This window comes from Meleagris gallopavo, chromosome 26 (assembly GCF_905368555.1).
Source record: "Meleagris gallopavo chromosome 26, MGAL_WU_HG_1.1, whole genome shotgun sequence".
In the NCBI taxonomy this organism is placed as follows: Eukaryota; Metazoa; Chordata; class Aves; order Galliformes; family Phasianidae; genus Meleagris; species Meleagris gallopavo.
Genome location: NC_139429.1, coordinates 2563492 through 2590411, shown reverse-complemented (window position 1 = coordinate 2590411; position 26920 = coordinate 2563492). Strand labels below are relative to the sequence as shown.

The 26920-nt window shown below is 42.6% G+C and overlaps 1 protein-coding gene across 3 annotated transcripts; it reads left to right on the top strand.

Annotated features, from left to right (window-relative positions):
- Positions 1-242: 242 nt before the first annotated feature.
- On the top strand, positions 243-26073 carry NCAPD3 (non-SMC condensin II complex subunit D3). 3 transcript variants are annotated; one of them, XM_085209353.1, is made up of 35 exons: positions 243-498; positions 820-974; positions 1923-2085; positions 2196-2380; positions 3207-3380; positions 3799-3860; positions 4113-4200; positions 5394-5527; positions 6181-6253; positions 6766-6891; positions 7072-7321; positions 7851-7910; positions 8082-8165; positions 10232-10305; positions 11157-11291; positions 12024-12244; positions 13661-13852; positions 14170-14267; positions 14396-14511; positions 15072-15179; positions 15707-15812; positions 15907-16014; positions 17001-17239; positions 17923-18002; positions 18898-19032; positions 19356-19489; positions 19636-19835; positions 20434-20544; positions 20960-21112; positions 21834-21991; positions 22084-22223; positions 22340-22417; positions 25018-25092; positions 25189-25249; positions 25339-26073. In XM_085209353.1, exons 1-35 carry the CDS (start codon positions 243-245, stop codon positions 25448-25450), a joined length of 4644 nt encoding a protein of 1547 aa, XP_085065479.1. In that variant the 3' UTR covers positions 25451-26073. The 3 variants fall into 3 exon arrangements, with proteins under 3 accessions (XP_085065479.1, XP_010721929.2, XP_085065480.1); XM_010723627.4 differs by having other exon boundaries at positions 21831-21991; XM_085209354.1 differs by lacking the exons at positions 25018-25092; positions 25189-25249; positions 25339-26073 and adding an exon at positions 23095-25009 and having other exon boundaries at positions 21831-21991.
- Positions 26074-26920: the final 847 nt, after the last annotated feature.

Sequence of the window (26920 nt, the reverse complement as noted above, 5' to 3'; positions counted from 1 at the left end):
ACGGCGGCCGGGAGCCCCCGGGGTCGGGCGGCGGGCGCTCACCGCTGGGGAGGAGGGGCCGCAATGCGGCACGGACGGCGAGCGCCGGTGCGGCACGGCGGACCTGCGGGGCGGGGATCTCCGGACCGGCTCCGCTGCAACGAGCCCGGAGCGGGCGGCCGGGCGCGGCCCCGCAGCCCCCCACGCTCGAGCGCCGTCCCCGCCTCGCAGCGCACAGCACCGGCCCGGGTCGCGCACCGCGCATGCGCCGTCCGCTCGGGGCCGGGAATCGCGGCGCGCTCCCCGCCCGTTCCACTCGTGCGCAGGCGCTGCGCGGCCCCGTGGTGTCGCGCTTCCGGTGCGCGCAGCGCGCAGGCGCGCTGAAGGCGGAAGCGCTGGGATTGGCTGGCGCGGGAGTCGGCGCGCGATTGGTCGGTTCGAAGCGCGGCGGCGCGATGGCGGCGGAGGCTGAAGTGTCGCGCGTTGGGGCGGAGTGGCGGCTGCGAGACGTCCGTGAGGGTGAGCGGGTGGCGGTGGGGTAATGGCTGAGGGCTGGAACGGCCCTACGGGGGGAAGGGAGAGCGATGTGAGGCCGGATAACACTGTGAGGGGAAACGGGAAGGGCTGTCTGCGTGGTGGCGGCGGCGATGGTGTCTGAGGGGGATGTGTGCGGCCTTCGGGCCACAGTGAGGGCTGAGGGGGGTGGTGTTGGGGGTCGGGGGGGGTTATGGGGTTGGTGCCCTCTGCCACTGCTCCGTGTGGCTGCTGTGCTCTCTGTTTGTTTGAAGTGTTTGCCTAAAACCTGTTTATCTGATTTGCTTAAGCCTGTTTTTCTCCCAGTATGGGTGAGCACGGTCTGGGACCTGGATTTCACAGAGACGGAACCCTTGGATCCCCGCATTGAAGAGGAGATCACGGAGGATGGGCTGGGTGCCTTCAGCTCTCTGTACCAGGCGCTTGCACCGTTTGCCACTGGCGACGACAAGAGCAGAGGGGTGAGGTGGATGGATGGCAGCGGGCTGTGCTGCTCAGCAGAGGCTCTGTGCCTTTCTGTTGCTCAGTTTGCCCTGTCTTGAATTTCACAGCAATATTTTACCATCAGACTCTCATCTGACATACTCACTGGAATGTTTTAGATGAAGCTAATTTGTGTGTTAAAATATATATACAAGCACAGTTTACTGAAATAGTGATGGGAAGTTTCAGCCTCTACAGCCATACCACCAACACCTGCCTCTGATGTTGGGGGCCAACATAAGAAAATAGGAGGCATTATTTTCGGAGCAGCCCTCTTCTGCCGTTGGTTACAATAGAGCATGAGAAAGCATTCTGTGTGTCCTTTACTTGAACTTCTTATATTCTGCTTGTGCATTCTACCGTGTGTGTGTGTGTGTGTAGTAGAAATGCTGAGTCACAGCTTGAAGCAATCATGGAGCACCTGGTGGAAAGGCAGGGCCAACCAAGGGGAGTTCAGGTGCATGCAGCCCTGCTGAGTGAACAGAAGGGGTGGAGCCAGGATCCACCCCTTCCCAGACCTCATTTTAAGGGTTAGCTGTAGAGGCAAGGGGATCTCTATGGAGATCCCTGCCTACCTGATGCCTTCCAAAGGTAAGCAAATATTTTTCCTTTGCTTCTGGATCCACAGCTGCTGCATTTGGGCTTGTTCTCATTTGCTGCAGCCCAAGACTTTGCTACCCTGCTGCTATTGCTGTACTTTACATCACATTATAGCATTACACACATGGAAGGAGATTTTTGTGTGGTATGGCTTATTTAAGAGAAGTTTATTTAGTCTTTTTTTAAATTAGTCTGTTCCCTGAATAAACACTTTTCTTGCAGTCAGTGTTGTACCTTTTTAATTAAGGTCTTTCCTTTGTGGATATCTTTGTAGAGAGCTATGTTATTGTTGGATTTCTTACTGCTGTTCTCGTATTTTGTTTTAGAATATCTGGCGTTTTCTTGTTGAAAACAACCTCTCTCGTAATGCCCTTGTGGCTGTGTGGCACCACTTTGTCCAGACAGGCCTGAATAAAAGAGCCAATGCACAACAGAGGGTTTATGCTCTCCATGCAGCTGGGTTGTACTTCTTACTGCTTGAAATTCCAGGTGAGTGAAGGGATTCACCTCCTCATTGTTGAATAAAGCATCGTTTGTTCTTGGAAGGGGTTAATACTCTTTATGTCCAGAAGATGGCTCATGTTTCCTTTCCTGGACAGGCAGTATAGCTCATCAGATGTTCCATGATGTGATGTTTGATAAATGTCTTCAAACCCTGACAAAATGCTGGCCTCAGGGACAAAATCTGATGAGGAAAAGGAAGAAGATGCATGCTGAAAGCTCTCAGACCAATGCAAGAAGAAACAGAAGAAAAGGAATGGCAAACAGGAATGGCGCCTCCAGTGTAAGATGTTTGTGTAATCTTCAGATGTAGATCTCTATTAGCAAACAAATCGTTGGCAAGCTATTTCAGTTTTAGGTCAGTGTAATATACTTTCTATTGCTTTTTCAGCCCTTGTTTTTTTTTTCCTCTTAACTTTTTATTCAGCTGTTGATCCATGCTCTCAATTCCCTACCTATTATTAGGAATTTCTAGAGGTGTGATGATTCAACATCAGCTGCAGTTCTTTGACTGCTGACTAATAGAAAAATAAAGCTTGTATGTGATGTGCTGTTAGACAGTTCAGTAGCAGAGGGAGAAACTAATTGGTCTCATCTTCAAGAAACTCAACAAGGTTACAAATAACAGCTGAGTTTCTTTACTGGTGGGGTGTTGAGGGCTAAGTGCTGTGGTTAGCTGTATTCAGCTGACAATTCTGGTGTTTGTATGTTTGTTTTTCTAAGTGGCACTGAGAATTTCATATCAGAAATCCTGAGAGAACAAGCAAGGGAAGTATGGAGTAAATAGCATGGAAATCACTATGGGGTGAATTTCCAGGTGTCAGATTAGAACTGAGGTGGCTGTCTCTGGTTCTGAAGGACTTTATCTTTTAAAACCTTTGCAATGAGAATAAGCTCTGCTGGAGCTTTCTTGTATCCAACTTTCATCCTGTTGTCTGTTTTGCTATTACTAAGTGTGTTTCGCTAATCTGAAGGAAAAGATTGAGAGTTTTGGATATGAGGTATTGCAGGACCTAGCCTGGGAATTCTGGGAAGCACCAAAATCTGCAAGAGAGATCTGTCACTGATGTGGGATGGGATGATTCTGTTTCTCTTATGTACCAATACAGATGGAAGAGGTATTTGAAGAGGAGGAGGAAGAGGATCTTGAGAACGTTTACTTCTCGACGGATGATCTTCTTCAAATTCGCAAAGCAATCTTCCTTCTTTTAAAAAACTTCTTAAGGTTTCTACCTAAGTTCTCCCTAAAAGAAAAACCTCAGTGCTTCCAGAACTGCCTGCAGGTAATGAGATTCCTTGAGCAGAACGTTATGTCCCCCAGCACAAACAGTCAGTGCACAATGCTGTATGGCCACAACGTGGGCAGTGCTGCCTTTCATAAGCTGCTCCCCCAAATAGATTGCTGTCTGTGAAGCTCAGGCAGGCTGTCTGCTCTGTGGCTGTCCCTCGTGCTTAGCATTTGCTGGCTACTGCAAGCTGGGCAGTTAGTGTTCCATTATAAGGTATCAATCCTCCCTGTAGCTGGGGGAGAGATGCAAAATATTGAGCCTGTGGGCTTTGGAGTCTGCTTATGTTCTGCTTTGACTGAGGGGCGGTGGTTTCAAAGCTAGAAAGGCTCACGTTCTCTGTTCTGGCATCCAAGCAGACCTGCACAGCTTGTCCTTATGTGAATTAGCTAAGTTTGGCTTTCTTTCCTTGCAGACTTTTGTTGAAATGACAAACTTTGAGCCAGTGGAACGCGAGTTTGAGTCTTCAGCAACAATGTGAGCAATTGCTTCTGACTGTTTAAACATTGCTTTAAAAAGTAAAGCCCTCAGTGCTTGTCTTGTTATTTTGCTTATACCAAAATGAAAGCATTGATTTCTTTTACTCAAGATAATTAGGATGTGTTCCACCTCGCTAACAGTAAACAATATTTAGTGAATATTGAATGTTTTCCAGTCAATGACCATGTTTAGTTGTAGTAAATATTTTTCACGTGACAGATGAAGATATCTCTGCCTTCCTTTGTTTAGGAACATTACTCATGCCAAGTATATCCCTGAGCTGGCCTACCATGGACTGTGGTTATTGTGTTCACCTCTACATGGCACAGAAAATGAGGTAAAATTTGGGCCAAATCTTGAGAGTTCTCGCTGCTTTATTGAAAAGCAGATGTTTCTTTCATTCTCTGCATGTTGTTTGGCTTGCATGTTTTTATTTTACATTATATTTACGTGTCTGTGTGTATGTTTGCTGGGTCAGTGACAAGATGCTTTTTTTTCTACCCCAATGCTTATTTCTTTGACTTGCTGGGTGATGCATTTCATGTGCATTATGTTCTGTGCTTTAATGACTCTTGCCAAGTGAATCGAAAACGAAGGACAGCTGCAGTGGCATTAGATCTCAGATTCTTAATACAGAGAATTCCAAGGTACTGCCTTTGCCTGAAGTTTTCTTGCTTCCTGCTAGGTGGAGCTCCAGCACTGTTGGCTGGTGTGGTGGGGTTGGATTGTGCAGTGAAGCACGATGGGAAGTAGGGAAGTGTTCTGCTCAAATAATTATAAGCAGGACTGATGCTAATTCAGAGAATATTGTCGTCATGCAACATCCAGTTCTACCAGAAATCTCTCTGCAGCTTTACATTTTTTATTTTGTTAAATTATCAGGCGCGCTGTGTCATCTCCTGCTTATCTGTGTGCTGCTCTTAGGAGATGAAGCTTTTGAACTGTGGGTGTGACTGTGCTGCTGTGCTTTGGAATCAGCATAATCCCATCTGAACTAGTTTTGAGCTAGCAAGCCAAGGTGCTTGTGGCCATCTAGTCAAGAAAGCCTGGAGCTGAGTACATGCTAACCTGATATACTTGCCTTAGTAGCTACTCAGATTCAGCAGCCAGGAAACCTGTGTGTTTCAACCACCTCTGTTTCTCAGTGCAGCTTCTCAGAATGGTTTACATTTGTAGTATAAAGAAGATCCAATAACTCCCTCTTTCAGACCCGCTGCATCTTCCCTGTCTCTCCTGTTGGGCTGCTCAGTGAGGGTCAGGGACCACAGCATACCTCACCATCCTGAAGTGCAGCAGGGACGAAACACCACCACATGCATGTGAATGTTTGGAAAAACACCCTAGGAAAGCTATTTCTTGTATTATTGGTCCTCCTGCATTATTCTACCAGAGGTTTGTCAGGTGCTATTGTTCGGTTCAGAGTTATTTCATAAACATGGTTAAGAGTGCTCATCTACCTGCTCTGCTCAAGATAGATGAAGATCCACCTTGCTGCTGAAGATGAACTTGAAGATAACCTTTTCCTTCCAGATTCTTCGCTGTGTCTTCCAACGAATCCTCAGTGTCATTCTAATGGTGCAAGGTGGTACAGGTTCCAGACATGCGGTCCTTGCAATCACATCAGCTGTGATCAGTGCCAGGAATCAGGCTGTAAAATTCATCAGGTGAAGTACAAAGCTCTGGCACTACCCTTCCTGGGTAGGTCTGCTTTTTCTTCTGGCTGCCTTTGCTTTATTCTCTGGTTGATAAAGGGATGAGACAAACTGAGAATGACTTTGATGTTGTTTGCACAATTAAGGTTTAATTAAAATTTCTTTAATGTAAGTTTACTGAACTTGTTGTTGGAGGGGAAATAAGGAGCTGCTAGACAGTGAGTGGAGGCAACATACCTTCTGTGTTTTGCTTTCTATTAACATGCAGGTCACTTCTCTTGGGCTCTTTGCTGTCTCTTGCTTAAGGATATGTTTTGCCTTTGTTTGTTATTCTCCTGTGTAAGGATCCACGTTGTTCAAAAACACAGTTTGTGTAGAGTTCCCCAGACAGCATTCAATTAAGGAGATTGAGAATAAAGCAGCTTTTCATATTGCCCTCTACTTGTAGAAAAGTATTGGCAGAAATGTTTTCTGTCTGAAATGTTAGATTAGTGTAGAAGGTAAGGTCTGCTCTCTGACTGTCTCCTACACCAGCACTCGTGACTCCTGAATATGCCCTCTTCCTGACATTCAAAATGCATTTCAAAAGGAATGCCCTACGCTTGATTTTTGCTCTGTTATAAAAACAGCCTTACTTAAATGCGCTTGTTTTTTTTCCTGTGCAGTTCAGTAGTAGAGGAGCTGAAGGAAGCTGCCTTTCCTGTTCTTCGAATATTACTGCAGCATATCTGTATCAAGGTATGGTAAGTTTTGGTGTATACTGGGCTGAAGAACTTTGGCAGTAAGTGTAATAATTAGGAAATCTGTTTCCATGGTTTTTTATAAGGAAAGGAAAAGATTTTCCTTGTTGTCAAATGTATTAACAGCTTGATTGTGTTACATCCTGCAAGAGTGCTGACACTGCCCCACCTCAGTTACAATTAATTGTGTCCCACTTCTGACCTTTCCAAAATGTGCAGTCCCTTTTAACACTGTTATTAGGGGAAAATGAGGATTATGAGAGCTCTCTGCTCAGGTAGAAACATTGCTTCTGGATTTAATCAAACTCCACCTTTGCTTTGGGGAATTTGCACTGTCTGTGGTGAGTGCTGAAGCAGTGACCGAGGAAGTGTTGGGATTGTTGTCCCAGTCCTTGCTGAATGTGCCACATTGCCCCATTAAATAAGTGTTTCTCTTAAGACCTGTAATGCCCTCTGGCTTCTGGGACAAAGCGTTGGAATATCACAGTGCAAACTGCTCTCGGTTTTCAGGTCCCAGATAAAGCTGATTATCGCACGTATGCTGCGCAGGCCTTGGTGAATTTGCTGAATAAACTCCCATGTATGGAGTTTGCTGACTTCATTGCTTGGCTTTACAAATACTCACTCCACACAAAAGTAAGTACATCTCCTTAATGTCCCAGACTTCAGCTACAGTAGTACTTTAGAGATGGCAAGCTTAGAATCAGTCCTGAATAGGGCTGTTATTGGTGCTGGCTAAAGGCAGGTAGGCTGAATAGGTAAGACCTATGTCTATTTTATCCATTAACAAAGTGCCTTGTGTGCTTATTTTTTCAGATTTCTTACAGAGTGTTTGCACTTGATGTAGCTTTAGCTTTGTTGGATGTGCCTGAGAGAAAGCTGGACTCCTCCGTGTCGCTGGATCACCAGAGGTTTCTGAAGCATAAGTTCTTAGTGCAGGTCATGGTGTTTGGCCGCTGCTCAGACAGAGCACCTGCAGTTCGTAGCAAAGCTCTAAGCAGTTTTGCCCACTGTCTGGAACTGAAAGCTGCTGCTACCTTGGATAGTATACAGGACCTGTTACAAAGTAAGCACTATCAGTAAATTACAAGGTTGAAATATTTCTTGAACTGTCTGGGGAATAATTCCTGGGAGATAGTAGAACTGGTTGTCAGGATCTGTAATACCTGCACAGAGCACCCTTGGTGTTTGCCATAAAGGGAAGCAATAGATGAGTCTTACTTGTATCCTTACATTTGGAAGGTGCTTATTTTGTGTACATGTTCTAAATAGATTACTCCATGAGATACCTCTGACAGATGTTCACTGAAAACTGAAATTGTACAATTAAAAAAAGTTAATTTTTGTCTGAGGGTTGATTAAATCTTGAGTTGCCTTTTGCTTCAGCTAAATTTGTTTCTTTGTGATTGGCATTCTGCACTCCCTTGGGTTTGGTAGAGGCCAGATGGCACAGTTCAGAAGCGTGCACACAGCATCGTGTGGTTGGATCACTTGCCTGAAAAAAAAAAAAAAAAAAAAAACCTAAAAATCAGAGTGACAGAATATGCTGAATGAGAACGATTCATTTAATTTCTTTTTTAATTTCTTTTTGGCAGGCTATGACCATGCAGCCTTGGAAGCAAACACAAACAGTGCGAGTTTGATGCTCAGTGAAGGTGTGGAGTCGTTCTCTTATGATAAGTCTCAGGCTTTTTTTGGCAGGCTGTTTTCTAAAAATATGTGTATCCATAAAATGTGGGGCATGCGTGAAGCTCTCTATTTAATGGTGAATCATGTGGAGTGAATGTATGCCTTTTTTATTCTTAAGCTTTTAACTTTTCTTCCAGCTGTGTCCAGTCATCCACTGAAGACCTTACCAACTTTCAGAACGATTGAGCTGACAAACAGCAGCAATGCTGCCATGGTTGATGGTAGGTGATAAATTACACCAGTCTTTCGCATAGATTTTCAGAACTTTAATTAAAATTATATTTTCTGAAATTTGTTTACTGTTCATGTCTCAAAGAGTGGAGAGTTTTCTTTGTAGAGCTGTTAAAAAAAAAAAAACACTTACAGGTGATGAAGGGGTGGAAGTGCTTGCTATACAGAAATGCTATTTCCACTTAAATTTGGAAAATACATTTAATTGTGAAATACTGGTGTTCATTTGCACTAATGTGGTAGCAGTAACTCATTGCAAAGCAGATAATTTATGCTTTCCCAAAAGGATGGTAATTGATGTGGGATGTAGTACTTGTAACTCCATAGATTTAAGGGTAATTAAACCTCTTGCTTCAGTGCACAAAGAACGGATGTATTTTTGCTGCATAAAACACAGCACCTTTCACTGGCACTGTTATGCAGGGAACAATTTAATTCTCTGCAGCACCAGGTATTGGCTGATGTTAAAAGCAAAGTGTGAGGTTAAATGGACTGACGCTTGATGTCAGTCTGCTAGCTCTAATTTCTTAATGGCATGAAATCAGCACAAAAGTTGGCTTTCGTGGCTGTGATATTTCATTGAATCTCTTCTATGTGGAGGCCTCACATTTAGGCCTCTGTCAGCATCTTTGCTCTCAGTTGTTGCTATTCACCTCTCTTGAACTGCTGACAATTCAATTTACTGCTTAGCTCACATCCTGCCTCTGTCTTTGTTGCATTTCTCATGCTGCTCTTCGTGTGGGATCTCTCCATATCTTCATGAACCAGGCTCCTATCTTCTCTATTGAAAGCTTTCTTTCAAAACATTTTGCTGATAAATTTCATTAATCTGCTCTCTAAGATAGAAATATCCTTCAAGCCACTAAAGGTATTGTGTATTCCCTGTTCAGCTGCAGACTCTGTGTGGCAGAGGATGCCTGGTTTTGTATCTGATACCCAGCTGAGCATACGCTTGGCACTTGGCAAAACAAATTAAGCAAAGGATTGGATCAAAAAGGGCTGTCTGAGGCTCAAGAGGATAGCTGAAAAACAGGCTTCTCAGAGCCAGTCAAGGTGCATTAGCAAAGCTGTCTGGCACACACTTGTTTGGCTTCTGCCTGTGCTAATTTTGCACTTCTGTGAAGACCAAACAGCTCGTATTTTAGAAGCAAAATAAATCTTTGCTGAGGATATTCAGAACTTGCTAAATGCACAAGGGCAAAGATAAGAAGGGTAGGGATAATCTGCAGGGTGAAGTATATTCTACAGAATATGCAGTGCCTGTCAGCCTATAAACACTCTATTCCCTTGCTAGTTCTCAGCCGTTTGGAACTCAGCGTTTATTTATTTGGTTTTTTATTCCTATGCCACTATGCATAGAAATCCATGACAGCTGGCCAAAGTTGATCATTTTAGCAGATTTGGTCACCTTCACAAGAGCAGCGTGACTGTTTTCTTGGCAGTATCTTGCAAAGAAAAGGTTGTGTGCTTTTTCTGTCAAGCTATTCTCAGGAGCAAGACGCAGTTGCAGTTACCTGCCTGCTAAGAAAGCACCAGTCATGCAGATTGAAATCCCTTGGCTTCCTTTGGTTTAAAAAAAAAAGCCTACTTTTAGACCTTATATTTATTGGTTCCTAATGACTAATGCTTTCTCTTAATGGCAACACGGTGGCTCTCCAGATGAATCTCTCAAAGTAAGAGGTTTCTGAATTTTGGGAGTTCAGAATGTTCTTAAGAAATGTTACTTTCCAGCTTTCAAGGCAACCTGACACCTTTTACATACAGAAATAAACGAATTGGAAGTCACAGATTATTTTTGCTGTGTTGATTGCAATCAAATGATTTGGTGTGGTGTGTTCTATGACTTATTGTCAAGATGAAAGAAGTTGGATTTTTCTTCCCCCTGTCAAAATGGCAGCTGCAAAGGAGAACCTGCATTCTTTCTGTTTGTTGTTATGCTTTCAGTCTTTATCTCTTGCTCCTGTGAAAGTCTTGGGCAACAAACCGAGCACTGCAAAGTGTACTGGGGGTGGTCTGGGTGGGTGTTATAACTTCTTTTTATCCTGGGTTTGGATAGGAAAGGAAATCATAGCCCTGCTGAGACTGAGAGCTGGGGATGAGAAAACCACTGTGAGGAAATCTGCTCTCCAGGTATGGTGTTTTTTACATGATTTCTTGTTCTGCATGGTTACACAGAATGCCACTGGAACAAATAATTAAGCTGTAGTACTGCAGTGAATTGTATGTAAGTTTGCCCAGCTGTAGCTTCTTGCTATTCCCACTGAGTGCATTCAGTCCTTAAAAAGGTCATTTTTGCTAGTTCTTGATAAGTAAATAATGCAAGGAAGAAAAAGTGTTCTAGTACTCTTTTGCTGGCATTCACTTATTCCATCATTTAGAAAAAGAGCCTCTTTCCAAATGTCAATTGGTATTGAACTTAAGCAACTTCCTTATAAACTGAGGCATAAGAGGTGCTTTGTTTGTTTCCACCTTGTTAGCAAAGAGTTTGGGCTATATCTACCATCATTTTGAGGAATGCATCGCTTTTCTTCTTGCTTAACTTCTTAAATTAAGTGGTGAACTTTAAAAGGGATCATCTTCAATGTGAATTTCCCCTAGTTTTTCCCCTCCGGGTCCAATCACAATGAGAACACCTCAGGTCAAGGGTTTCTAGCTGTTTTGTTGTGAGGTTTTCAATTCTTTTCTCTTATTGGCAGGTGAAAGATGTAGGTCATAACGAGAGAAACACAGGCTTCAAAGGGGAATTGTAGCATTGACTCAGTGCAGAATTTTCCTATACAATCTGAATGACTGAGAAGATGTTCTCTTAGCATCCTGTACCAAGTACCAGTACTTAGACATTATTAATGTTATGTATCTCACTGAAAGGGAAGCATTCTGTTCCCTGTTGACTTAAATTAGAGAGAAATTTAGTTTTGATTCATTACCTGGTGCTCCTGGCCTGTATTCCCAACAAACTTATGCTAGCTTTTGACTTGCAGGTTTTTACAAACATCCTGAAACACAAAGCAATCCCTTGCACTGCAGAAGACTTGTCCACTCTGCAGGACCGTTGCAGGGACCCCGCTGTGTCTGTGCGGAAGCAGGCCTTGCAGTCTGTGACAGAGCTCCTCGAGGTGAGGAAAAGAGCAACACCAATTCTTATCCAGACCTGACGTAGCTGAAGTGGAGGTTAAGAGGATGAGGGCGCAGCAAATCACTTGTTCATTCACCAGATTTCACTTTATGGCTGTGTTTAAAACCTATATTTTTTATTTTCTTTTGACTTGGAAGCCATCACTTGCACAGACTTGCTGTTTATGTGGGATGCTTTCAACTGCTGGAAACACTTTTTTTTTTCCTGCCTGTTGATTTATGTGTCATGGAAGTGATGTTTATGTTGCTGTCCTTCTGAAATTTAAAAACCTGAATCATTTTGCTGAGATGCAGCATGCTGATGATGGCATTGTAATGTTTTTCCTTCTTTTCTATTTATTCTCAAAGGTTTGGTAACTTAGTCATGGAGCATAAGGTTTGTATTAATCAAAACTCTCTAGTTTTAGTGTTAAATCATCTGCAGTACAGTTTTATTGTGATACACTCATAATTATTTATGGGGTTTCAAAACAAAGTATTGCAGTACTTTAGCCCAGGCAGTTTGGTCATAGATACAATCTGTACTTTCTGCTGCCAGGGAAATAGGTTCTCTTGGTTCATGTGCTGCCACATCATGCCACTGCCTAATTGTAAGTTATTTTACAAGTTAATAGGTGAATCTATAGATGGCTTCTAGGCTTTTGTTGATCTTACCTGTGCTTATAGGACCACATCATAACTAAAGGATGTTTCTAACAGTGTGTTTCTCTCAGGCTCAGCACGATGATGTCCTGGTGCACAAGGCATGGTTGACTGGAGTCGTGCCTGTTGTGATAGACTCTGAAAGTTCTGTTCAAGAAAAGGCCTTGGAATGCCTCCATCAGATTTTGTTGCAGCATATAAAACATTACAGTAAATTCAGGAGGGAAGACACAAAGCAGGTGCTGGCATGGGATCTCCTTACTTTGCTGACTTCAGAAAGCCAGGAGCTGAGGTAAGCATGGCTGTCCTTCATTGTGGGCTCTTCTGGCATTTTCAAAACACTCCTTTGTCCAGTAGATCTCTTTGTTGCCTTTATTATCTTAGCATTCGTGGACAAAATCCAGATTACTTTATTAAACTTTTAATCCTATTAGAATATGCAGCTTTTCCTTTACAGTAGGAAATGGCTTAGTGACCAGAGGACTAAGATACAAGCATTATGTTCTCAGCTTTCCCATCCTCTGTGTGACCACGAAACAATAAGTGTCACAGTTCAAATGCACGTGCCACCTATTGTACTAGGGCAAAAAACTGAATTTATGGGGTGTTTTTTTTTTATAAGCTATTTGCACTCTCTGCTCAAAGTAGACAATGAAAGTGCACATTGCTCTAGAGATGGCAGCTGTCATGCTGTGAGCTGCCTGTGTTGCTCTGCCAGTTCCTAGGACAGAGGAGCTGTCAAACATCAGCAGTTGGTGAGAAGAGTGCAGTTTTGCTTTGTGTTGAGTGTTTTGATTTGCTCTTCTTGTTACCTGTGCAGTCTCCCTGAACTCTGGTGTTCATACACAGGAATGTCACTTGCTATTCTTGATGTGCTGGTAGCAGCGGGAATGTTAATAAATGGAGGTGTTCTGATGACAGAAGTAAGAGAGGCTATAGAAGGAGAGGAGAAGATCTCCTCTTATTAATTCTGATGTGCAATATGTTACTTGTCTTATGACAAATGGAATGATTCTGTCTGATTGCAGAATGCTGTGGGATGAAGCAGAAGAAATGGACTGGTACAGTATGACAAGGACGCAACATTGATTAAAGGCAGTTGTATGTTTATTAGTCAACAGGGCATAATAGCTCAGAAATAGAAAATGAGATACTGGTTGTGCTGCCTTGCCAATCTGTAAAACTGTCAGCGTTCTAATTTAGGCTATTTTATGACACAGTTTGAAGATTCATGGTACCTTTATTTCGTGACCTCTGAGTACCTTGCAGCTTGATATATCTTAGAATAAATCTGTCACTGTGAAATGGGTAGCTAGAGTTAAACAGAAGAATGCAACTGGTGCAGTCCCATTAAGGATGTTAAATAAAAACTGCTAGGAAGTCTTTGGTACAGGTCTTTGGTTGTTGAAGGATCTGCTTGATTTGTTCTGATACTGGTTCCTCTGATAGACACACTCACTCTAGATCTGTAGTGCATCAGGATTGATCTGCACTGCAGCCATCAGAACTGCTAACAGAAAGAGTGACTGACAATAAAACGAGTAGCAGAAATCCTGATGTATACTGGGTAGAAGGAAAGTGAAGTGATGGCAGCCTTGTGCTTCACTGTCTATCCTGGACAGATGTTGGATTTTGCTAGTGGTGTCCGAGATCTCAAGAGTTTTGTTCACTCCTTGCTTATCTTGCTTTTTTTTTTTCTTTCTTGTAGCTGTTATATGAACAAAGCTTTTCATATTTGGTCCCAGCAGAATAAATTCTCCTCTACTTTCATCAATAATGTGATGTCTCATGTGGAAACAGAGCATTCTGTACCAGCTTGGATGTTGCTTGCTAAGGTGGCAAGTTCTTCACCCAAGCTGGATTACTCCAAGGTCATTGAGTCCTGGTACATTGTCAGCAGGTATGTGTGTGCTTTGAACTCCTCTATTCTGTAGGGAAGAGGTGGAGGTAAAGATGAGTGAGTGAGCACTACCTGCCCTTCCATAGTCATAGTGCTGCTTAGATCAACATTCTTTATTCAAGCAACCACGTTCTGCAGGTAGGAGGCAAGCAATAACCCACAGATTTGTGCAGCCATCAAGTCTTACATTGAGCTTTTTGAGTTTTCATTTGGTTTGATAAGTCTGCCTTGATAGAACTTAGCCAAGATGCATGGGTTTTTCTGTGCTGTGGTGGTTTTCCAAAGCTTAAATTTTTGTCTGCTATGCTGTTTTCCAGGCAACAGAACACGATCAATGATACTACAGGACATATACTGTCTGTCATCAGTCATGTTGCAAAGCACCTTCCTAGAAGCACCTGTGAGAGGCTGATTGGTGAGTGGCCCTGAGAAACTGAAGAGTGGAAGGCACAGTTCACTTTTGTCTCCCAGCTAAGAGTTATTCTCCAGGAATTGTTGCTTGGCCTACAAAAAACCCCATGTTGTGTGTCATCTCCTTTTCAGATAGCATCAAGCACTGGCTAAAGGAGTTTCAGTGTCCCCTGGAGGTGATTAGCCCAGCTGTGGAATCTCTGCAGAAGCTCTGCTGTGCCTATGCAGGTGTCCCAAAGAAGACACAGGTGTGACTTGAAATGCTTCTTTTAAAATAGTTTGTTTCACATGTGTAAGGACTGACACTTGAAGGCAGCTTCTGTCTCCAGTCAGTTGGTTGATTGTCTCACTAAGCACAGAGGATCCAGCTCCAGCCACTCAAATCTGTTCTACTTAGCTGCCTTACTTGGTGTACTGCAGTTTTGCTGGAGAGCCTCCTGTAGTTAAGGGTGAATTTGTAAGAGCTCTTTCCTCAGAGGCTTTCTTTGTTTAACAGCTGAAATAGCTTGTGCTGACCTTCTGTCAACTTACAGCATTCCTAAAGCAGATCTTCACTATCAGCTATTCCTAAGGCTTGCTCCACTTGAAAGCTATAAGCTTACACTATAAGCTCAAGCTATTCTACATCAGAGCTGCTGCAGATACTTGTATTTTCCTAGGCCTCTTTAATGGGCCCAAGCCCAGAGTTAGTAGCACATCATATGCATGTAAAGACTTTAAATTAGGGATTTATGTGTGGAGATGGTAAACAGAACATAGCCAAGATGTTAATGAAGTGCCTAATTAATTTTGTTTTATTACGGAACAGGAGCTGCTCAACCAAGTGTTTGGAGACTTAATATCCACGTGTGAAAGTTATATTTCAAATATAGTTCTCAAAGAGGATGGAGCAGAGCAACTGCAAGAAGATCTCTTGGTAAGTTTGGTTCCCCTTTGTGGGCTGGTCAAAGGATGAGCATGTTCTCAAAATGAGGGGTCTGTTAAGTTCATGGCAGTAACTGTTACACAGGAAAATCCTGATGTAGGTGCTTCTGTATGGCAAAGGAATCTTGTCTCTATTGGCCTGGAAGCATTCAGCAGTTTGGTACCTTAGAAATAGCTCTAAGGATGTGATAGCCCATGTATTTTCAATAAAATGAGGCTTTTTCCTTTGCTTTTCCACTCATGCTCTTTATAAAACACTTTGGAAAGTCTGTAAGATGTGTAGGAAATGTTAAGGTTTACTTTAACATTATTAGTATACTGGGGGGAGGCTTTGTGTATTAAACACACACACCACTTATGTTTCAGAGCTTCACTTTTTGTTTGTTAGCTGCTGCCTTCTTGAAAGGACTGAGGGAATTGTAAGTTGTTTTTGGAGAAGTAACCATGCTGACTCCTGCTGACTTAATTTGCAGCTCAGCCATGGCCTTTAGTCTGCAGTGTTGCTTTTTCTTTCTGTAGGTGAGGCACCTCTTCCTCCTGGGTGAGGCTGCACAGCTGTGTCCAGCCAAAGTGGAGAAACGCATCTTTCTTTTGATCCAGTCCATTCTGGCTTCTTCTGAACAGTGTGAGGCTCTTTCCCTTCTGCCTTTAATTTTCCTTTTATGAACAATGCTGTTTCCCAAAAAGCATGTTTTCCTTCCTGACCCGTCCTTTCTTAGTGTCTAGTTCTCCTGATGGTGAGGAAATACCAGCTTCTCAGCCACTGTCCCAGTTCAGAGGATCAGCCATGCCTCCAGTGATCAGAGCTCATGCATTCATTACTCTTGGTAAGTGCTGTCCTGCAGTGAAAGAATGCTCTTATATCCAATTCCCACCCTTCCTTTTGCTCTCAGCTTCAAGTTCTGTTCAAAAGCCATGTCAGCTCTAACAGATAGATGCAGCACTCAGTGTTTTGTTTTGCTTCTGTTTGTAGTGTTTAGCAATGCAAATATCCATGGTAACAAGTTGCACAAACCATAAAAATCTATGAGACTGTTTTTCAAGTCTGTTAATGCATTTTTCCTACATAGTATTCTCCAGACATATATGCTGTCCTTGTACTCAGAATTGGTTGCTGTCTAGCTGAGAGATCTTGTAATTTGTAGTAGGGTGCTCAACAGAGGGTGAAGAAAACCTGATGCTTTTGGTGCAGTGTAGATCAGAATTTCTATATGTAGTTCTTCTTAGTATGAATGACCAAACTTCTTTGTGATAGAAACCTGGTCAAATCTGCAATGCCTGTATAAAAAAAGAGTGCTAAGTGAAACTTTGGGTATTGTAGCTCTGCTGTAGAGATGAACAAACCTCATATCTGTTGCAGATAGACAGAATCGTTCTTTCCTTAACTGCTTTGGGAACCTTAATACTTCTTGTACCGAGCTTAGAAACAGTTAGGAAGAAGTGATGTTAGAATGCAGGCTATTTTATTTTAAGTTGGTTTAGTAATGCTCTTAGAGGTGGGTGTCTCCCTGCGATGCCTGTGACAGCTGGGGCTGTTCTTTTTAGCTGCTTTGAATAATACCCTGTACACAGGAATAGTTTGCTGTGAAGGAGGGAGTTTGGCATAGAGACCCACACTATAGGTCTAAAAAGAGTTTGGAAGAACTCCTTGAAGTATAATTTCTTGGAGAGGTTATGCAGATTGCTCGTCAAGTTTCAGCATATGTTTCACGTTTATTCACCTGTTTACTCCAATTCTTCTCTTGGCTCAGCTCGGACTGGGGGTTAGGAAGAATATATTCACAGCACTGACAGCCTCATCCCTATCTCACAGGTAAATTGTGTTTGCAGCATGAGGATCTGGCAAAGAAGTGCATTGCAGCTCTGGCTCGAGAGCTGGAGGTGTCCCACGACGTGGCTGTGCGCAATAACGTCGTCATCGTTATGTGTGACCTCTGTATCCGCTACACCACCATGGTGGACAGATACATCCCCAACATTTCCTTGTGCCTGAAGGACCCACATCCCTTCATTCGGAAGCAGACGTTGATTCTGATTACCAACCTTCTGCAGGTAACCAGAGGTCCTCTTCTGTTGTGCTGAGCACTGACCAAGAGGTCTATGCTTATAGCTGGATTCTAGAGCATAGCTGCAATGTAGCTTAACTTATGAAGACTTCAAGCGTGCATTTTGTTGCTTTCTCTCAAGGTGGGCAAAAATCAAGAACACTTAGCACAGCTGGATAACAAGATTATTTTTATTCAGTGGTTATCTCTTTTTCTTATCTTGGTCTCTGTGAATTCCCTTCCATTTTGCTCCTATGTGAATGAATGTACTGAGTATCACAGCACCTTTTTCCTCTATCTCTGCTTATTGTTTTAAAGTTGTGAAAGTGGAGAGGCTGACAATATTTGCCCCTCCAGTGTTCATGTGAAGTCAAACAAAGCAGATTCAGAGTGTATTTGGCTCTGAAAACAGTGTTGAGGAGCATCTGTGCCTTTGGCATTGGAAAGCAGATTTTTCTTGATTCTCCTTTTTTATTGGTCTGGTGAACCTGGATGCTGTGTGCTTATTCTGCTTCAAGCATCTCCTAGAACTGTATTTTTTGAGGTTTATTTTCTGTACGTAGTGGTGAAGTTGTGTAGCTTGTTTATTTCTCAATGTATATTCTGGCAGACTCCATCAGATACTGCTCTGTGAAGATTCACGAGTTTTTCCTGGTTCAGGCTAACTTACCATCTGTCCTTTTATTATAGGAGGAGTTTGTGAAATGGAAGGACTGTCTCTTTTTCCGTTTCATTAGTGTCTTGGTGGATCCAAATCCAGATATTGCCAGGTAAAATACTCATCTGTAAAGTAGTGAAGGTATTGAAGGTGTTTATGCCTCGTTTTTTAAGCCTTTTTAAGCTTTCTGTCACATTCTGTAGTACTTTGACATAGCAGAGTTGTGCACACTGTTCATAAGTACACATTCGTGAGGTTTTTGTATGTTTCAAAGTCTCAAACTGCTCTGTTTTGTGGGAAATGTGAGGCACTTTCCTCCAAGGATGGAAGATTGTGTTGATGCCAGATGCAAATGAGCCTTGGACAACTTTCTCTTATTTCTGCCTGGAACATCCAAACTGATGTTTGGTCTTTCCAGGGCTGTCAACCTATCATTGCTTACAAGTGCATGTTCACACCTGCTCTGCTTTTTTTTTTTTTAGTATGCAAAAATGTCTTTCCAGTAGGTGGTGGCATTGCAGCATCTTGTTCCTTGAATTTTAGCTGTGGAACACACTGCTATTTCATTGGTAGCTTTTTTCTTTGCATCTGCATTCAGAGGCTGTATCTGCATAAAAGTACTTTCTTCAAGCCTGAGATTGACTTTCACCTCTTGCCAGATTTTCGGTGATTAACTTTTTGCAAAGTGCTGTGTTTCAGGGACTTTACTCATAAAGGTAATGAAAACACTGTGCCTGCATTCAAGTTCAGATTTATTTCTGTCTCTGTTTTAATGGCAATAAGTGAGTAGTACTGTGGATGCTGGAAAGTGTTATTTTCTTGAATGAAAAAGAGTTTAAGGTCAGTAAGTTAGAATTGTTGTTCAAACCCAAGTGTAACTGGGCAGGAATTAAATGGGGTATTGAGGGAGACTTGGGAGTAGAGAGCTCCTCCTGTACTGTTTGTGACTCTGCTGTGTTTCGGGGTGACTTTCAGAAGCTGCCTGGTAAGTTCTTTTTCCTTTCTAGGTTTGCAGAGTTCTGTTTGGTGCATCTCTTGCTGAAGAGGAATCCAGTGATGTTCTCCCAGCACTTCATTGAGTGCATCTTCCATTTCAATAGCTATGAGAAGCATGAAAAGTACAAGTTCCCACAGAGTGAGAGGTCAGCTGAGCACGTTTCTACCTTCTTAGTGCTGAATGATGGCCATGCAGCCTTTGGTAACAGAAGGCATTTGTGGCACTTAACATTATGTATGCAATGTGGGAAAACAGCTCAAAGAAATGGTGTTAAATTAAGTGTTCTGCTTTCTCCATGAGACTTCTGGGAGAACTTCTGCATGTAATTTGTGGGAGTGTGTGGTATCCTAGCATATTTATGGGTCTTGGAAGTGACGTGCAGATATTCCTTGTTGATTTTAAGTCTTACTATTTTTGTGAGATCGCATAATGTGACTTAACCATGTAAAATGTCTTTCCCTACTACAGGGCAAAGAATCTCTTCTCTCTGAGAGGAAAAGATAACAAAGAGAAAAGGATGTATATCTACAAGTTCCTACTGGACCATTTTACAGATGAGCAGAGGTTCAGCATTACGACGAAGATCAGCCACAGTGTCCTGGGTAGGGGCCACCTTTGGGCAAACAATTTGTGTCTATTTAAAAAACAAAACCATAAGGCTGTGAGTCCTATGGTGTTATCTTTCTGTCTTTCCTGGCACTGCTTTTTCCACTAAAGTGATTTTTTACTTCTTCCCTGCCTGTTCCAGCATGCTTTGTGGATGGGGTCCTTCCGTTGGACATGGAAGCCAGTGAGCTGCTCTCAGATACGTTTGCTATCCTTAGCTGCAAAGAAATCAAGCTGTCAACTATGAGATCAAAACCTGATGAAGACATTCAACCTGATGAAGATGAAATGGCAATGGCTAATGCTGTCATGCAGGCAGCACAAAAAAAGCTCATCTCACAGGTGAATGGCACTTGGATCTGGGTGGGGAGAGGACTGTCCACAGTGCTGAGAGGAGTTTTAGCTTTCTGTATTGGAAAGACTTGTCAAGCATTATTCAAGTAATGTAATGGTGCCAAGGACATACAGTGCATGTGTGTTGTTATTCAGGCTCTGTCTGTAGATTCACTCTGCCCTGAGGGCGCTGTGTATTGCAAAAACAAGATGTTAAGGCTAGATTTGTAGCAGACTGTTGTACTTGCAGGGTCAGTTGGACTGATCAGAAATGCAAAAAAAAAAAAAAAAAAAAAAAAAAACAGCTTTAATCTGTTTAAACTTGTTCTACAATCTCCTATTGTTAAAGCATCTGAGCCTAAGTGGTTTCTGGTGCACCTTTAGACAGTTTGCTTTCAATGCACAAGCAGACTCAGTGATACCTCTTGAAAGACTTCCATTTAGGTTAGAAGCCTAACCTGCACGCATGTAGTATAAAAGTGGGCTTAATTGTGATAATTGCGATGCCATGAAGAAGTAATTCCTTTCACTTAGGCCATTCATCTAACAATGGAGTGATTTCTCCTTTATTGTGTCTTGTAACTGTTTGTGCCTTGTTTAAACAAAGGTTCAAAAGAGGAATTTCATCGAAAACGTCATCCCAATAATCACTGAGCTGAAATCTTTGATGGAGCGGAAGAAGATCCCAGCTCTTAGGGACCTTATGAACTACTTACGGGTAAGGAGAAGTGTTCTCTTGTTGTTTTTTCTTCTCCTCTTAACTTAATGTGTTAGATACATAACCAGTAATGGAACGAACAGCCTTCTTAGAAGGAAATTTGGAAGGCATACGATGTTGTGACACTGCCACTGTGTTAAATAAAGCAGGAGGTGGAGGGATTTTAGATTCAGATCTCACAGTGTGTTACGTGTGAGCCTCCTCATGGAATGTGGGCAGAAAGCTTGAATGCTGGAAAGGTTTTTCATGTTCTGAAGTACAATTTGGAATTTAAACTCTTAGTCTGTTAAAAACACCTCTGCTCTACCAACTGGTATTTCCTTTTGCACTTAAAGCAGCTGTGATGTGAATGGAGACATGAATCAGTAGTCAGGAGAGATTTCTGAAAGGGTTTAAATATTCTTTATTGCTGCAGGAAATGATGCAAGACTACAGAAATGAAATTAAAGAATTCTTTGCTGTGGACAAGCAGCTGGCAGCAGAACTGGAGTATGATATGAAGAAATACGAAGAGCAGCTGGACAAGGAGAAGTCAGACCAAGAGCACATCTCACCATCACAGGCAGAGGTTGGGCCGTTAACTCTGTATGCCTTCTGTCTGCTCTGCAAAAGTTTGAGCACAAATAACACCCAAATTCCACGCATATGGATGTTGTAATGTTCTCATACTTCTGTGCATTTGCTGACAGAGGCTTTGGTTTCAAAGTCATTTAATATTAGAAAAACTGCAAACAACACGTGTTCACCAGAGACAAGTAACAAACAATTAGTGTAAAAGTAATTCAATTTAAAGGGAAGGACAAGTCTAATTTTCCACTGTCTGTGCTTACATGCTGTCACTCTCTGTTTCCAGAGTGATAAAGATGATAAATGGGTCAAAAAGAAAAGGGTTTATTCTGGCTGATTTTATACTTAAATGGAATGGAAACTTACATCTGTGTTAGTAATGCAGATCTTTTTTTAAGTCAGTGTGCTTGGCTCGATTGTCCCAAATTATTTGAGATACCTACCTTAAAATGAGATGATTTTTACCCTGGCAGCTCTTTTCTTTTTCTGCTGACCTAAAGAAGCACCTAAAATAGACCTTTAAACTAGAATACACATATCAAAACTTACTGTTTGCTGCTCGCTATAATTTTGGCCAGTGAATTCTTTCTCCCTAGTATCCATTTAAGTCCATCACACAAAGGATTCAGTCACACAACAAGCTGTTCTGTATGTCTGCTATCTAGAGTTGTCTGCACTTGTGTCTGTTTTTAGATTTGCTCTTTACTTTCTTTCTGTAGCAGCCTCTATGTTTGGAGATGCCCTTACCTTCTGGTGATAACGCCCAGTCCTCTGTGAGTGGGAGGCAGCTCTCATCCCCTGGATCACTTCCTTCCTCTGTGCCTTCTGAGTTTACTACACCTAGAGCTGATGTTCCAAAGCAGCCCTTATATGGCCACAGGTATGGGTTTCTGTTTATATGTCATGTCATGCATTTCATCTGGGCTTGCAGCAATAAGTCACTTCAATGCTACTCTGTCTTTTGCCCTGTAGGCCAGCATCCTTGAGCACACTTGCCATCCTGAACTCTGCCTGGAAAGCAGTAGAGGCCAGAAGCAAGCAACGCAGCAAGAGTGCTGGGGGGATTTTATCAGCTCAATCACTTCCACCAAGTACAGCTAACAGCAAGCAAGGTAGAAAGATTGCTGCAGACTTATTCAGTGCTGGCCTGGGTCTAGTTGACACAGCATGGTTGTTAGACCCACGAGGTCTCTGAACATTTCTATTCTTATTTTCTCGTTATATGTAGCTTCTTTTCAAAGTGTGAATCAGCTGTCTACTGGAGCACACATTCCTGTGGGGGGCCGTGCAATCAGCACACCAGAACGTAAGTAACCCAAGAGAACCCTTTCCAAATTGGGCTGAGTGCTCCTTCTTTAAGAGAGGTAGCGATGTGGGGCTTCCCTGAAGAGCAGAAAAAACTGGTCAGGATTAGCTATAGATCATGTACTTATCTAGATGGCTGTGGTAAACAAGAATTACTCTGAAACTGAAGATCTCGTGGGAAAGGACACTGCAATATGGTTTTCATTTATACATCACAGGGTGTTGCAGTATTGAATCAGTGCACGAAAACATTTTCAACAGCCCAAAATAACAATGAACCTACTGCCCTTTCTTCTTTTTTAACTGTGGATTGCTGAGAAGGCATGTTGTCCTTCTTCAGCAGGTTACGTTGCCCAAGCCGTGTGGGATTCTGTTGTCCCTTAATTCTCAAAATGTAGTTTAACACTTCTAGACTGAATTACAGAACCCTGCTGTAGGGGGAAATACTCGGGGTTCAGTCCCTTTCAGCTGTACAACAGGAGATTCCTTTGTCCAAACAAAAGATCCCAGGTGAGTTGTGACCTGCTTCTGTCACTAGAGCAAGCAGTGAGCTGTGTCAATTGAGATCTGCTCAAGGAGGATTAATAACCTGCACAGTCATTTCTGAATGTTCTGCCCTAAGGAAGAGCTGAACTGAGCTTTAGAGAAGGAATGATGTGTTTTTCTACTCTGCTGTAGGCATTAAAGTGAAAATACATAATGATGAATCTCTAGTACACAAATTGTGAGTCTGCTGTGCTTATATCCACTGCAGCTGAATTGCCATCTCACAGAAGTTGACCTTCAAAAGCTATGCTTTTTTGGTATGTTTTTTTTTTCTGACAGCATTCTGCAGTCTTACAAACGAAGCTGATTTTCAGCAGATTTCCTTTATGTCAGTTCATGGGCACACTGAACTCCTTTAGGTCTCTGTTTCTCATTACGTTAAACTCCCTCCCCTGCTCAGGAGTGAATTCCAATTAAGCTAGGAGTCCAAGTGAGTGTCTGACAGGTCAGTTGTCATTAGGCAGTAAATTTTTGTGGGGCAGGGATGATGATCTAGAATTACAGGTGTGAGTGTGGTTTTCTTGCCTGTGTCTGTGCAAATACCTGACCTGCATGCACACAGGAGAGCCAGCGGCACGTAGCCAATAAGGCAGTCAGCTGTGTGGCAGTCTGCAAATACCTGACATCCACGAGCAGGCAGGAGCAAAGCAGTGGCAGTGATGTGCATCCACTGGAAAATCTGGCCCTCTCCTCCCTGTATGCTCCACTGTTTGGCTCGATTTGTCTGTCTCGATGTTTCTCCTCGCTGACTGAACAGCAGGCAATGATCTTTGTGCAAAAAAAAACGAGGGTGTGTTTTTAGAGAGCAGAAATCTTTAATTGCCATATCTCTGTCTGGAAGCTTGCATGGCTGTTTCTCTTAAGCATAAGCACCATATGGCATGCAAGGAGGAAGAATGTTAATCTGCAGTGGTACTGAGGCTGAATTCCTACTTAGTTTCAAGGCAGCATGCATCCTTTGGTGGAGAGACAAACGGTATGAAGCGGTATCATCACTTCAGTTACTTTTGTTGAACCATCTGCATGGTGCTGCTGGGTCTTGCAGGCTGACAGACAATCAAAAGAAAACATTTTTTTTTCCCCCCAGGTGCATTGTTCTAAAACTGTTGGAGATGAAGCTCTTTGTAAATCATTTTGTACTTGAGAACAACAGCTGCCTCTTTATCTTACTCAACTGTTCTGTCAGTCTGTCCTCCCTGTCTGTCACCTCCTTATCTCTCCTGCTCGTTACTTTGAGAATGGCTGAGTGGGTCTGGACAAGTGTAGATTTATTCACTGTGATACATAAACACATGTTTTGGAGATAATACCTTTCTTTGATTGCAAGGGAAGCCTCACTTGATGGCAGCTCTTTAGCAGAGTTTCCATTTCCTACCCAATAAAGCATTTTCTACTGTAATTCCTTGTGAAGGTTTCTGGGAAACAGGAGCATAAAACAGAGAGCTGAGAGAAGAAAAATCTGAATACTGTGACATCTCTCCTGAGATAAATGACAGGAAAGTGACAGCTGACAAGTATGGGCTGTTCAGGCAAGCTAAATTCTACCTAGTTTCCCTGTCAAGTGATTCCTTGTCTGGCTGCAGACGGTTCCTCTTGGAAGGGCTGTTCAAATCCTTTGTCACTCTTCAGGGGCCCCACGTTCTGCCCTGACTGGGCCACGTAACTGGTCTGACTGGGGTGCTGAGAGCAGTTCATGAGGTGCTGTGATCTTGGATGATGTCTAAGCTTCAATGGGAGGCGTGGCTCTAGCATCTAGCACAGGACAAGGAGGTGCACCATCGAGGTGCCACATGTAAATTAATTCCCTCCATATACAGGGAAGCCTGTAATTCAGGAGTATGAACCTTATGTGCACTGATGGCCCATCAGATCGGCGTGTTGTTTGGAGGGGCACTGAGATCTGCTGGGTTGGAAAAGAGAGATGCTTTGCTTAACTGCTTGCAGTTAACTGGATATACGTGTTCTATGTAACACCTGAGTGTTAGTTATACTGCAGCATGTCTTCCCTCTGGCTGTGTCACAGGCAGCTGGCTCATGTGTTTTTTTTTCTTTCAGAGACCATCAATGACTTGACTTTTGGTGCTGGGGTCAGTTACATCAGCTTGACACACACACCTGGTTCTGCTCAAGGCAAGTTACCTGTGATTCTAGCTCAAGGAGAGTAAAAACACAAATGATCAAATCTGTAGCGTTTTAAAAATATGAAAATATGTGCATTATTTGCAGAGAATAAAGAGGCTGAGGAGCAGCCGGGAGATATTATCTGTTTGACATCACCAGAGAAACTGTAAGTTCAATCTAGATCTGAAACAGTGACCACAGTGAGAAGGAATGCTAGAGTGCTTGAAAATAAATGGTGACTTTGTTTCTTCCTAGACCATCCGTGCCACGGGAGTGGAAAGTAGAATCTCCAGCAAGGAGAAAAAGCAGTCGGAATGTCCCTCTGAGACGGTCCCAGTGGAGGACTCCTCTGAAAACAGAAAACTGATCCTTTCAATGAACTTTTTGTACAGAATCTTCATCATGTTTGGGGAAATTTGTCCTTTTACTCTGTAATGACAAATCACTGTGGACAAGTGTCCTTCCTTGCCTGTTTTTGTTCAGATTTTACATGTCTAGAGTACGGGCATGCAAAGTCTGCGTTAACATATGTATTATAAACTGCTGCTGCTGTTGGCAAAGCTCAGTGAAGTGAGGAAGTGAGAAAGCTCTAGTATTAAGGGAGGTTTGCAATTCACTCGCAGGATGTATAATTTGTCCATTTGGAAAAGTAAAAGCATAATGTTGGTACAAGCTTAGCAATAAATGCATTTATCCCAGCGTGCAGGAAATTGAGTGGCTCAGCTTATTCACTCAGTCCCTCATTGGTGATGAGGGTGTACTTGGTGATACACTCAAACTGCTTTAATTTGAACAAAGGTAGAACAGCTTGTCACTGCCACACCCCTAGATCTGGTAATTGCATGCTACATCACCTCTTATTTGTTGTGCAAACTCCTATGCATGTGAACAACCTTCATGTTCTTTTATACAGAATATTTCCATTCTTGAACTGTGCTATTTCCAATTATTAAGATTTTATGAAAATAAATGGTTATAGAATTAATTCCACCCACAACTTTTCCATTCTTTTTGATACAAGTTATTAAAGCAGGATGTGAGTAACTTGCTAAAATCAAGGTTGGTAAGTCATATACGTGCATAGCTTTGTGCTCTGTCCAGACACCTTGTTTATCAGAAATGTGCCTGGTGAACACTGGCTTCTGAATGCTCCTGCCTCCCTCTGATGCCTTGTAATCCTAACTGAAATTTTTCAGTTGCTAATTTTTATTACAGAGCTCTTGCCCCACATTTCACTGCAACTGGAAAATGGGACCTGTTGTTTGTGCTGATTTGTCTTAACCAAGAGGAGATCACAGGACCACAGCTGGCTTTTCTGCACAAAGGGAAACAAGGAGGCTGAGCACCTCTGTGCCACAGCCCTTCCAAAAGCACTTACCTTCTGCACTGGAATCTCATTGTTTGTCCTCACCTTCCTTATTTTATTTTAAAGAATAGAGAAGCCTTCAAGTGAGGTTAAACTTTATTCTCAAAATCAGAGTAAAAACCTGAGAACAGGAGATGTGGAATGGCTTTGGCTTAAGCAATGGTTAATTATGGCAGTGTTTATTTTTTTGTTCCCCTCCACTGAAGTATTACCTAACTGCTTTACATACCATCTTACTCATATTCCAATTTTATTTCCTAATTTGTGCTTTGTAGCTTTTGCTCTGTCCCAGAGCAGCATGAAGATCAGCCCTGCGAGCTCCGATCAGCCTCCTATAGAAAGAACCAAGGACCATGAACTGATGACCAGTGATGTGCCCTGGACTTCCTGCACCCCAACTCAAGTGAGTGCTCTGAGAGAAAACACTTCTCTTCCACTGAATTCAAAGCAGAAGCCAGCAATTAGATTATT

Bases quoted from the DNA above. Each gene is read 5' to 3' on its own strand.
- NCAPD3 (XM_010723627.4), top strand. From the start codon at position 243: ATGCGCCGTCCGCTCGGGGCCGGGAATCGCGGCGCGCTCCCCGCCCGT. The intron at 2,086-2,195 runs GTGAGTGAAGGG...TTTCCTGGACAG, and splicing joins CTTACTGCTTGAAATTCCAG to GCAGTATAGCTCATCAGATG. The intron at 19,490-19,635 runs GTAGGGGCCACC...TGCCTGTTCCAG, and splicing joins GATCAGCCACAGTGTCCTGG to CATGCTTTGTGGATGGGGTC.